This window comes from Amblyomma mixtum, chromosome 6 (genome assembly GCF_055824585.1).
Source record: "Amblyomma mixtum isolate Tamu chromosome 6, ASM5582458v1, whole genome shotgun sequence".
Taxonomy (NCBI): Eukaryota; Metazoa; Arthropoda; class Arachnida; order Ixodida; family Ixodidae; genus Amblyomma; species Amblyomma mixtum.
In genome coordinates this window covers 112,019,774-112,031,238 of record NC_143017.1, presented here as the reverse complement: position 1 = coordinate 112,031,238, position 11,465 = coordinate 112,019,774, and the positions used below count along the sequence as shown (strand labels likewise).

Here is an 11,465-nt window from a genome sequence, read left to right as displayed (position 1 = left end):
TGCGTGGAGGCCGCACTTTTTTTTTTTCGGGATTTTGACGGGGTGCTGTTCTTGCAAGAAAGCGTAATTTTTCTACTCATTTTTAGCGATTACAGTGTAGGCGAGATTATGCATGTGTATACTGTTTGTGCGGCCACCCTTGTTTTAAAACGATTCAGCGTGGGTCTGGGGGACCCTTTACGGAGAGAGCCCATTGAAATTATGGATTATGTGCGACGTCCAGCCAGAACTGCTTCCAATAAATTTACCAGACTGGTAGATCCCTTTATTGCCGAAGGTCGCGTCACCTCAAGTTGTTCTCACTTATAATTAAAGCGAAGGCATATGCGTATAGTGGTGGGATTTGTCGTTGGACCATAATCACGGTTTGGCTGACGGTTCGAATCGGTGCTTCGCTCGTGGGACCCACGGCCGTAGGTGAGAGGAGGCTCTCATCTGGCCCTGTTTTCCGCTCGCTGATGAAGGAACTCAGGAAATATGGCATCTTCATCATATTATGAAGAGTGCGTTGTTTGTTGCTCCATGCGGAATGTGCTTGACGAGGAAAATCATACACAATGTCAGCGCTGTATGCCTGCTTTCTTTCAGTTGCCCGGGTGCCATTTTGGGGGGAACAGCATTTACACGCACGGCCCAAACGCGGCTGTATACCGTATTCTGCGCAATAGTCACGAAGCTGTAAACTTATAATCATCGTCTCTTGTTATCGGCGCTGTTCTGCATGCAGAGGCGACAATACTGCGTGTGCACTCTGAGCGCATTCCCGCTTTCCACAACGTTCGTTGGGCAGATAGGTCCTGTATTCGCAAATATCTCATTAGCGTGAATTACGCGCCCCGAGATTCTAAGTAAGCAGCCTCCAAATGCAAAAACTACATTAGGAGAGAGACGGAGAAGAAAACTCGCACGATGGTATATTTTACGATATGTTGAGGTAGAGAATACGAGAGTGACTTCATATATCTGTATTGCTCCAGAGCGCTCTTTTATGTTTATTACGCATACTCCCTGTTCGACTAGCGGTCCTGTCCAGTCCGCCGCTATATAGGCGCTCGGCGTCACCAGTGACCTTCTCCTCAGGCGGCGCGTTTAGCCAACACCCTCTGAAGAATTTTGACAAGAGGGTGTTGGTTTAGCAGCAGGACCGTGCTACATTCATCCCCTCTCGCCACACTACCCTCTCTCCTTCTACGGTAACCATCCTTCTCCCCCTTCTTCCGGAGTAACTGCCTTCCAGGCGGTTCCCGTGGCAACCAGTCTCCGCTTGTGCCTTACGCCCACGCTTTTCCTTCCAAGGTTCTCATTCATCTTCGCGGCAAAAATGGCACGAGAGTTCCCAACTACGTTAACGGAGTGTGGCCACTGTTTATTCGATATGTGAAAATAAGGAGTTTCGCACTCATTGGTTTCAGCGGGCTGCCGGCAGTAACTGATTGTATTGCGTGCAGTGCACATGGGCATGCACCAGAGTAAGTTGGAAAGGATTACTGCGGGAAGCTAAGATATGAAAAGTTCACGACAACTGACGCAAACCACAGAAAAGGAGCCTGAAAGAAATCGAGTGCAGCGCATGGACGGCTGACATTTGCTAAGTGGGCTTGAACCCTGGTTCGTTTTTTTCGCTGGCGAAGCACGCGTGGAATATTCTCGATCTTCGTAGTTTCTTCAGGCATAGTCGGCACTAGCACGAGGTCGAAGCCACGGCTTATCTTTGAGCGCCCGGAACAGATTCGCCACTCGCACCGCGCGCGCCCGCTTGGAAGCGCGGCCCGAAGGTCAGTCTCCACTGTGCACCAATGCAAGCGCCCCCGCACAGGCGCTGCGAACGAAGTAATAACGCGAACGCCGCACTTACTGTCGTCCAGCCAGCGCGACTCAGACTTCCTCGCCCGCCCAAGAGCGCGGAAGTCTTTCACCCTCACGCTCATCATCATCATCATCATCATTTAATGGCCCTTAAAGACCCCTGGCGGGGTATTACATAAGGGGGGGGGGGCGAACATCGAAGCAAGTAATGACATTATTAGGTCAAAAAAATACATATACAAAAAAAGTACAGTAAAACAGTGAAAAAAAAACTGAAAAACAGTATACAGTGAAGAAAAAGTATACAGTGAAACAACCGTTGCTTGGGGAAGAGAAAAAAAAGAAAAACACGTTTATAAATCAGGCAGACAGGTGCAGTAGTATATCAAACAATCATAACATAAAAATAAAACGCAAAGGCAACAGTTACCCACATTGGGATTTCAAGTGCAATGACAGCATTTGGCGGAATTTCAGAGCATCGCGTTCAGTGACAATTAATTCGGGTAGTGAATTCCATTCATTAATGGCAAGAGGCAGAAATGACTTGTTAAATGCGTTTGAGGAGCCATGAAGTCTTAGGATGCTCATGGAGTTGAAAAGACGGCGTGATGTTCGGAGGGGAGGGAGCAGAAGGGAGTGTCGAAGTGAGGGAAAACAATAGTACAATTTATGGAATAATGATAAACGGGCAATTATACGCCTATGCGCGAGAGGCTCGATGTCGGCAGATAATTTTATTTTGGTAATGCTAGAGCGGGTGTCATAGTTGGAGGAAATAAAGCGGGCTGCACGGTTTTGGACGGCTTCTAGGCTGGCTATTAAGTAGGCTTGATGTGGGTTCCATATTGGGGATGCAAATTCAAGTTTGCTACGGACGAAAGTTTTGTAGGCTAGGCTGCGAATGGAAGAAGGGGAGAAACTGAGGTTGCGTCTGATAAAGCCGAGTGTTTTAGATGCATCAGCAGTAATCTTCGTGATGTGCTCGGACCAAGTGAGGTTGCTCGTGATATGGATGCCAAGATACCGGTATGATTCGGCTTTAGTAAGGATGGTTGAACTGAGTGAATAAGCGTAGTCGATATTAGTGCGCTTGCGTGATACCTGCATGTATTTGCATTTCGTTACGTTGAGCGTCATTAGCCATGTGGAACACCAGCTTTCAATCCTGTTTAGGTCACTTTGGAGCAATTCCTGATCATTGTTAGTAGTTATGCGGCGGTACAGGACGCAGTCATCTGCGAAAAGACGAATTGTCGATGAAATGTCGGAAGGAAGATCATTGATGAAGATTAAAAATAAAAGTGGGCCGAGCACCGAGCCCTGAGGCACACCAGAGAAAACTTTTGTTGTGGGAGAATTGTCATTATCGATAGCAGTGAATTGAGAGCGATCAGTTAGGAAGCAGCGAATCCATTTTAATATCAGGGGATCGAGGCATAAGCATGAAAGTTTAGCTAAAAGGCGTTGGTGGGGTACACGATCAAATGCTTTTGAAAAATCAAGGTAAATGACGTCTGTCTGGAATGAAGAATCTAAGTTTAGGTTAAGGTCGGTAGTGAATTCGAATAGTTGGGTTTCGCATGAGTAACCGGAACGGAAGCCGTGCTGATTGGAAAAATAGAAAGAGTTAGAATCAAGGTGAGATGCGGTTTGTGAATATATAATATGCTCTAATAGTTTGCATGCAATGCAGGTTAAAGAAATTGGACGGTAGTTGGACGGATCATGACGGTTGCCTGCTTTAAAAACTGGTACTACTCGACTTAGCTTCCAGTCGTCCGGAATTAAGCTGGTAGCAATAGATTGATCAAAGATTATTTGCAAAATTTGACTGGAGATTTCCTTGGTGCATTTCAGTATCTTAACTGGTATATTGTCTGGTCCCGGGGCACTTGATACTTTAAGTTTTTCGATGAGGCTTCCAATACCGTTAGCTGTTATAGTAACAGGCGGCATTTGCGAAAATGAAAACTTCGATACAGGAGGAATGTCTGAAGTAGATTCATTGGTGAAAACCGAGGAGAAATAAGAGTTCATTACAGCACTGCGTTCGCCTGATGCGACCACAGAGTCATCCGGGTTAACCAAGGAGATGTGATGCGTAGACCTATTACCTGGCGTAAGGAGATTCCAGAATTTCTTTGGATTGGAGCGCATGATTTCTAGCAAGTCCTGGTGGTAAAATTTCTTTTTTGAGCTTCGTAAAAGTCTCGTGTATTCGCAAAGACACGCGAAATACTTATCCCACCTTGAGACACTGGGAGAATGCTTTGCAAGACGGAAAAGACGTTTTTTTTTTCATTAAAAGTTTTCTGAGGGCATTGGAAAACCAAGGTTTGCTGGCATCACCTCGAATGCGTACGAGGGGTACATATAGATGAATAAGTGATATTAATTTTTGTTTGAAGAGCAACCAGTTATCATTGACGGTTCTTGTGGAAGAGGACATACGAAAGTGATGGAAAAACTTGTCTAGCTCAGCAATGATACTTGGAACATCGGCCTTATTATAGTCACGAATGAATTTAACTGAAGGTTGACGAGTAGCGATGGGTATAGATAAGTTAAACAACAAGGTACAATGATCGCTGAAGCCCGGAATGGATGATAATGACTGGACACATTCAGGATCGGAAACAAGAACAAGGTCGAGGGTATTGTTTAGGCGAGTTGGAGTGTGAACTGTTTGCACAAGGTTAAAGGTAAGAACTAAGTTTAGAAACTCACTCGATTGGCCAGAATGTGCGGATAAGTTGTACCAGTCAATATCAGGAAAGTTGAAATCGCCGCATAGTAAGTAAGTTGCATGGGGATAACGGGTATTAAGGTCGAGTAGTATTGAGTACAGTTCATTAACAAATGAAATGTCGCTGTCTGGAGGACGATAGCATGCAAGCAATATGACTGTGCTAGAAGGAAGCAATAACCTTATCGCAACGATTTCATGATTGCAGATGGGCAAAAGAGGAAAAGAAGGCGTGCTCGATTTTACAAAAACCAATACACCACCTCCTCTCCGCATCACCCTATCGCGTCTGTGGACCGTGAAAGATCGCGTATCGTGCAGCAGCTCTTCATTCGAGATGTCCGAGGTCAGCCACGATTCAGTAAATATAGCTATATCAGTATCGCTATCGTTTAGGAAGGCTTCAACGGCATCTTTTTTGGGCAGATAGCTGCGGACGTTGGAAAGTAGAACTGCTAAGGTTTGATAACTCGGGGCTGCGTATGTCACTTGTGGTGACTGACGAAGTAGGTGTGGCGGAGGCCGATGAGCGGATGGCAAACGCTATAACTTCACTTCTTGGACAGAATCTGTTTCAGAGTTATAAATAAATTGACGGTCATTCATCAGGAGCTTGTCGAAACGGATCTTAAATGTGGTGCTTCTTCCTTGGGCGTAAGAATAAAGCTTACTTCTGGCCATTCGCACACGTTTTGAGTAATCTTCGCGAATTGCAAAAGAAGTATTTTTTAGCTTCGATCCTGCCGTTAAAATCCTTGATTTTTCCTTGAAACGGGCCAGTTTGACAACTATTGGGCGATTTTTCTCCTCTTGATAACGCCCTATCCTGTGCGCCCGTTCAATGTCATCAGGGCTGACGGTAAGGCTAAGTTTTTCTGAACAAAAAGAAATAATCAGAGACTCAGACTGAGCCCAGGTTTCAGCGCGATCATCCTTAATTCCAAAAAAGATCAAATTGCCGCGGCGAAGGCGATTCTCTGCGTCATCATATTTGTCGGCAAGAACTTTAATTTCCGCAGAAAATTTTTCTACATTCGTTTGTGAAGTGCTAGAAGAATTGGGGTCGATTTGTTGATTCAGCTCGGCAATTTTTTCCAGTGCATCAACGCGAGAAGACAAGCGGCTGACCACACCTTCAATATCAGTTTGTGCAGCACGTATTTTTGCGAGTTCAGCAAGGACTATGGCTTGGGACTGTTCTAAGCGAAACAGTGTCTGCGAAATTGATTCAAGCGATACAGGTGTGTCCTCTTCTGTAGGACCAGGATTTAGTTCAACGTCACCCGAGAGGACAAGCAAGAGGCATACCAGGTGGGCGTTGAGACAAAAGTAACATGACAGGCACATTACTCTACGGTAGAAGTCAAGCAGGTCAGCGGGGCACGACACTGCGACCAAGAAGGGGTTGCTAGTACGGACAGAGTTGGCATGAGGTAGGTAACTAACCTGCGCAAAGAGTGGCGGTTTCATGACCACGTTCGTTGCAGTGGCGTGCCCCGAATGGCCCCAGAACGATAGCTGCATTTGTAGTCGAGGCGTGGCTCCTGTGGTGACGGTGGTGTGTGGTTGCCAGGCAGGCGTTTCGACTGTAGCTGGATGTGGCGGATGGAACGTGTCTTCTGCTGTCTTGGCGATGAACACGGGAAGCTGCGAAGCAGCCTCACCGAGGTGACGGGCGGTGGCGGGGTAGATGCTGCCAAGGCAGGAATTCAGCGCAGCAAAGATCCAAAGCAGGAAGGCCTGCGCAAAGAGTGGCGGTTTCATGACCACGTTCGTTGCAGTGGCGTGCCCCGAATGGCCCCAGAACGATAGCTGCATTTGTAGTCGAGGCGTGGCTCCTGTGGTGACGGTGGTGTGTGGTTGCCAGGCAGGCGTTTCGACTGTAGCTGGATGTGGCGGATGGAACGTGTCTTCTGCTGTCTTGGCGATGAACACGGGAAGCTGCGAAGCAGCCTCACCGAGGTGACGGGCGGTGGCGGGGTAGATGCTGCCAAGGCAGGAATTCAGCGCAGCAAAGATCCAAAGCAGGAAGGCCTGCGCAAAGAGTGGCGGTTTCATGACCACGTTCGTTGCAGTGGCGTGCCCCGAATGGCCCCAGAACGATAGCTGCATTTGTAGTCGAGGCGTGGCTCCTGTGGTGACGGTGGTGTGTGGTTGCCAGGCAGGCGTTTCGACTGTAGCTGGATGTGGCGGATGGAACGTGTCTTCTGCTGTCTTGGCGATGAACACGGGAAGCTGCGAAGCAGCCTCACCGAGGTGACGGGCGGTGGCGGGGTAGATGCTGCCAAGGCAGGAATTCAGCGCAGCAAAGATCCAAAGCAGGAAGGCCTGCGCAAAGAGTGGCGGTTTCATGACCACGTTCGTTGCAGTGGCGTGCCCCCATACCCAGGTGCCATACCCAGGTGCGCTCCATACCCAGGTGCCAAGTGCGCGTGGGAGACGGGCGCCACCATCGGCTCAAGCAGCCGCTTCGCGGTGATGGGCTGCATATTTTTGAGAAATACTGTATGTATGTTGTCCATGAAGACGTTTATGAAGAACTCTTCGGCCGGAAGGGACGCCACTGCTTTGCGACATTCCCTGCGAAACGGTGGTGGGCTGAAGCCTCGGGGTGAGAAATCGCCACCTTCCAGAAGCGCCACCCACCCACCCAACGGCGTGGGCCTGGGCGAAAAAGTGGTGCCGACGAGGACACCAACGACGAAGCCGGATTTTCTACAAAACAGGAGCGTTAGCGTTAAAAGTAAATGGTTTGGTTTGGTTTGGTTTATGGGGTTTAACGTCCCAAAGCGACTAAGGCTATGAGAGACGCCGTAGTGAAGGGCTCCGGAAATTTCGACCACCTGGGGTTCTTTAACGTGCACTGACATCGCACAGTACACGGGCCTCTAGAATTTCTCCTCCAAAGAAATTCTAGCCGCCGCGGCCGGGATAAAAGTAAATGGAGCTCACCAACATCCGCCGGTGGGTGAGCGGTCAGAAAAACCTTCACCCACCAGAAGCTCACGCAGAAGCGGAACGAAAACAGAGGCGAAGTCAAGTTCAAAGACGCAATGTGAAGGCGGCAATGTAAAAATGAAATGTACAAACAATACTGCGAACGCCCATTTTCAGCGTCACATCGTATGATCGCCCGCGAGTTTTAAAATGCTTCGCTGGTAAAAAAATTCTCCTATTTTGAGATCGAACTGAAATCATCTGACCGGAACATTGCTATTGGCTGGAATGAGGTGACGTCACAAGACGGGATCATGCCCATTGGCTGGAGGTAAGTGAAGTCGTCAGAAGGGAGCATTTCCATTGGCTACAGGGAACCGACATGACAAGACGGGAGCATTTCCACTGACATTGGAGAGGCCTTTGCCCTGCAGTAGGCGTATTAAGGTTGATGATGATGAAGATTCTCACTGGCTGCAGAGAAGTGACTTCACAAGACCATAGCGTTTCCATTGGCTGGAGGGAAGTGGCGTCACCAGACGGGAGCATTCCCATTGGCTGGAGGGAACCGACTTCACCAGACGGCAGCATTCCAATTGGCTGGAAGGAACTGACGTCACCATAGGGGAGAGTCGCGTCAACAAGTATGAGGCCGTGATGAGGAAAACATGGACTGATTTAGTGGCAGTAGTGTCGCGGTTCAATGCGCTGCCTTGAGCCAGCAGGAACATACGAAAGGGTCCAGCGCGAGGAGGGAGCCCAGGCAGGATGCTGCTAGGTGTTGTCTTCATGGACGGCCGCTGCCACCGGTGCTGCGCGAGACCAGTGCTGCTTCTACAGCAGCATTCCTATTGGCTGGAGGAAACTGACTTCACAAGACGGGAACATTTCCACTGGACAGAAGTGACGTCCCCAGCCAGAAGTTACGTCACTTTCAGTAAACACGCCACCAGCTTTTAATGCTATCGCATTGCTAACCATGTAAATTGGTTAATAATAATAGGTAAATGTAATAGGTAAATAGGTCCACGGGCATTTTTTTTTGTCACCCTGGCTCCAGCAAGACCGCTTCCGGTGGTGACGCAGCCCTCGTCGACTTGATATAGTCGGACTGACACCGTCAGTCCGACTATATCCGTCAGAAAGATCACATTACACGAAAAGCCGTTACATTGAGATTACCCGCTATGGACTTAATTTAGCTTACCGTCACAGCACCAGCTGGAGCACTCCTTGTATCATATCAGATCGTAAATCGTGGCCTGCAAATCATCTGGGTGCTATGCATTGCCACGTGCTTTTCCCATGTCATCTGCGTGCACTGACCCCTTTCCACCTTCGGGTATAAATAACTCCGATCAATAGATCAGGGCGTTCACTATTTCTTGACAACCTGGCTGTTCACTTTTGTCGTTCCACTCAAGGACGATACATGGCGCCAGAAGTGGGATGCAATGGAGCAAGTAAGGCAGTCGGAACCCCTGCGTTTGACAACGGACGGAGGACGGAATTGGAAGCTATTTCGTCGGAAGTACGAATTTTTTCTTCGAGCCATGGCATGCGATGACAAACCAAGATCAGAGGCGTCAAAGACGGTCCTGCTGCTCAGCGTTGCGGGTGAGGAAGGCTTGGACGTTTTCAACAACTTCGTGTTCACACGAGAAGAAAGCGAGGAAGACTGCGCTACCGTGATTTCAAAGTTAGAAGTGTTAAGTTGCTGCCCGACATGACAGCCAGTTCGGTGATCGAGAGATTCATTATCAGCCTGACTACGCCCACTGCAGGGCAAAGGCCTCTCCAATTAACCCTGCCCTTCGCCAGTTGCGGCCACCGTATCCCCGGCACCTTCTTGATCTTATCCGCCCATCTAACTTTCTGCCGCCCCCTGCTATGCTTGCCTTCTCTTGGTATCCACTCAGTTACCCTTAGGGTTGGTTAGTTGGTTGCGACTGAGAGAAGGATGAAAAGGAAAGTGCACGGGCCTGCCAACTGGCTCAAGCCGAGCCACCACCGCTGCCACGTGCAGATAGAAGAGAGTTGAAAGATAAGAGGACAGAGCAAAGACGCGCGTCGCAACAACCGCGTCCGCCGGAACGGACGCTGGCTGAAAAATACAGATACACGGCCGCAGCCCGCAGGCTGCAAACCGAATGCCACAGATATATTAGCTACCAGCGGTTATCTTCCCTTCGCATTACATGCCTTGCCCAAGCCCACTTCTTCCTCTTGATTTCATATAGGGTGTCATTAACCCGCCTTTGTTCCCTCATCCACTCCGCCCGCTTCCGATCTCTTAACGTTACACCAATCATTTTCCTTTATTAGCTCGCTGCGTTGTCCTTAGCTTAAGCTGAACCCTCTTTGTTAGCGTCCCCGTTTCTGCCCCATAGGTGAATACCGGTAAGATACAGCGGTTGTAAACTTTTCTCTTGGGGGATATGGATAAACTGCCATCCATGATCTGAGAGAACCTGCCATATGCTCTCCGCCCCATTCTTATTTTTCTAATTATTTCCCTCTCATGATCCAGAGCAGCTGTCACTACCTGCCCTACATAGGCATCATCCCTTACTACTTCTAGCACCACGCCACCCATTGCGAACTGCTGCTCTCTTGCTAGACTGTTGAACATTACTTTCGTTTTCTGCATGTTAATTTTTCCCACAGTTCAGCATTGACGAGTTTTTTCTTTTTGCACGGCTTTATGATTGCAAGCATGTTAAATTTAGCCAGGAATATTCCCAACCTAACGGGCTTGCAGAAAAGGGTGTGCAAATCGTGAAGCGGATTCTGATGAAATCGAAAGCGGCAAATGGGTGTTTCTGGATGGACATGTTGAATTACAGGGCCAGTCCCACCGAAGATGGTCGGTCTCCAGGCGAGCTGCTGCAAGGGAGGCGGCTACGCACACCAGTGCCGGACTTCAATCCCATGCCGGTGATACAGGTGAAGGCACGCAGCCGGATAAGTCGCAAGGAGTGCGCTGTATCTCGCCTCAGCAACGACTTGGTGCGTTTGAATGGAATGTCCTGGGCACGGAAAAAAAACGTGATTGGACCGGTCCGGCCACGAGCCTTTTATGTGCGCACAGAAAACGGTGCTGCTCTTCGGCGCAACCAGCGGCACCTTTTGACAACGAGGGAACGGTGTAATATCAGTTCGTCACAAGGGCTGGAGACAACAGTCACTGCGCCTACACCGACAACACCGACGCTCTCGTCGCAGCATAAAGAGGCATTGGCAACGGGCAATCCGGCTTAAATAACTCAGCGGCCATCGGTCCAACCACCGCGAAGGACGACACAACAAATGCGGCCACCGGAGCGTCTGCGTTACTACCAGCGATTCCGGCAGACAAGCCAACGATGTCGAGTTTGGTGCTGAACAGTTGAGCCGGAGGATGTATCATACCAGATCGTGGTCTGCAAGTTATCTGGGTACTGATGTGCTCGGGGATCGGGACCAGGGTCTTCACCGCATTAGGGCGAAGCAAGCAGACTACGGAGAGAAGCCTTCGGGAGGAATAGCAAGCTTGAAGGTTTATTTTACATCATGTACAGTAGCAAGGAGACCAAAGTCAGAAAATGGGGGAGGATCCCTGGCACCCCACAGATTGCTACTTAAATGCAGTTCACATTCCCCAGGCACCCGGCTAGGGAATCTGATGTCTGGTTGAGCGTCCAATGGGCCGCCAGCGTCTTCCTAGGCTCCGCCCTCCTCACGTGGCCGCGCACACCGCACAGACACACACACACACAGGCAAGGAGGAACTTGGCGTCTCTCAGTCGCGAACTGTTGGTTTTCCGCGGGACGACCAGGCCCAAAGGTCGTTGCTGCTGTGTGATGACCTTGATTGATGGGGACGCGAGCGCTGACCGCTCACCGGTGACCTCTTCAGTTCGGTGGGAGGGACAAATCAGCCGTGTCGCCTCTCCGCTTTGTCGGCTCCTCAGGGCGCACGCGGGCACTGAGT

The 11,465-nt window shown here is 49.4% G+C and overlaps 1 protein-coding gene and 1 pseudogene across 1 annotated transcript; one reads left to right on the top strand and one right to left on the bottom strand.

The window, feature by feature from the left end:
- Window positions 1-5,469: 5,469 nt before the first annotated feature.
- LOC149340046 (uncharacterized) lies at window positions 5,470-6,929 on the bottom strand. Its single transcript, XM_089550632.1, has 2 exons — window positions 6,002-6,929; window positions 5,470-5,943 (listed from the first exon to the last, which is right to left on the bottom strand). Exons 1-2 carry the CDS (start codon window positions 6,905-6,907, stop codon window positions 5,902-5,904), a joined length of 948 nt encoding a protein of 315 aa, XP_089406758.1. The 5' UTR covers window positions 6,908-6,929; the 3' UTR covers window positions 5,470-5,901.
- Window positions 6,930-8,946: 2,017 nt separating this feature from the next.
- LOC149340045 (uncharacterized) lies at window positions 8,947-11,250 on the top strand (annotated as a pseudogene).
- The last annotated feature ends 215 nt before the right edge of the window (window positions 11,251-11,465 follow it).

Coding starts and splice junctions, on each gene's coding strand:
- LOC149340046 (XM_089550632.1), bottom strand. CDS start 6,907: ATGAAACCGCCACTCTTTGCGCAGGCCTTCCTGCTTTGGATCTTTGCT. Junction 5,944..6,001: donor AACCGCCACTCTTTGCGCAG/GTTAGTTACCTA, acceptor TCTTGGTCGCAG/TGTCGTGCCCCGCTGACCTG.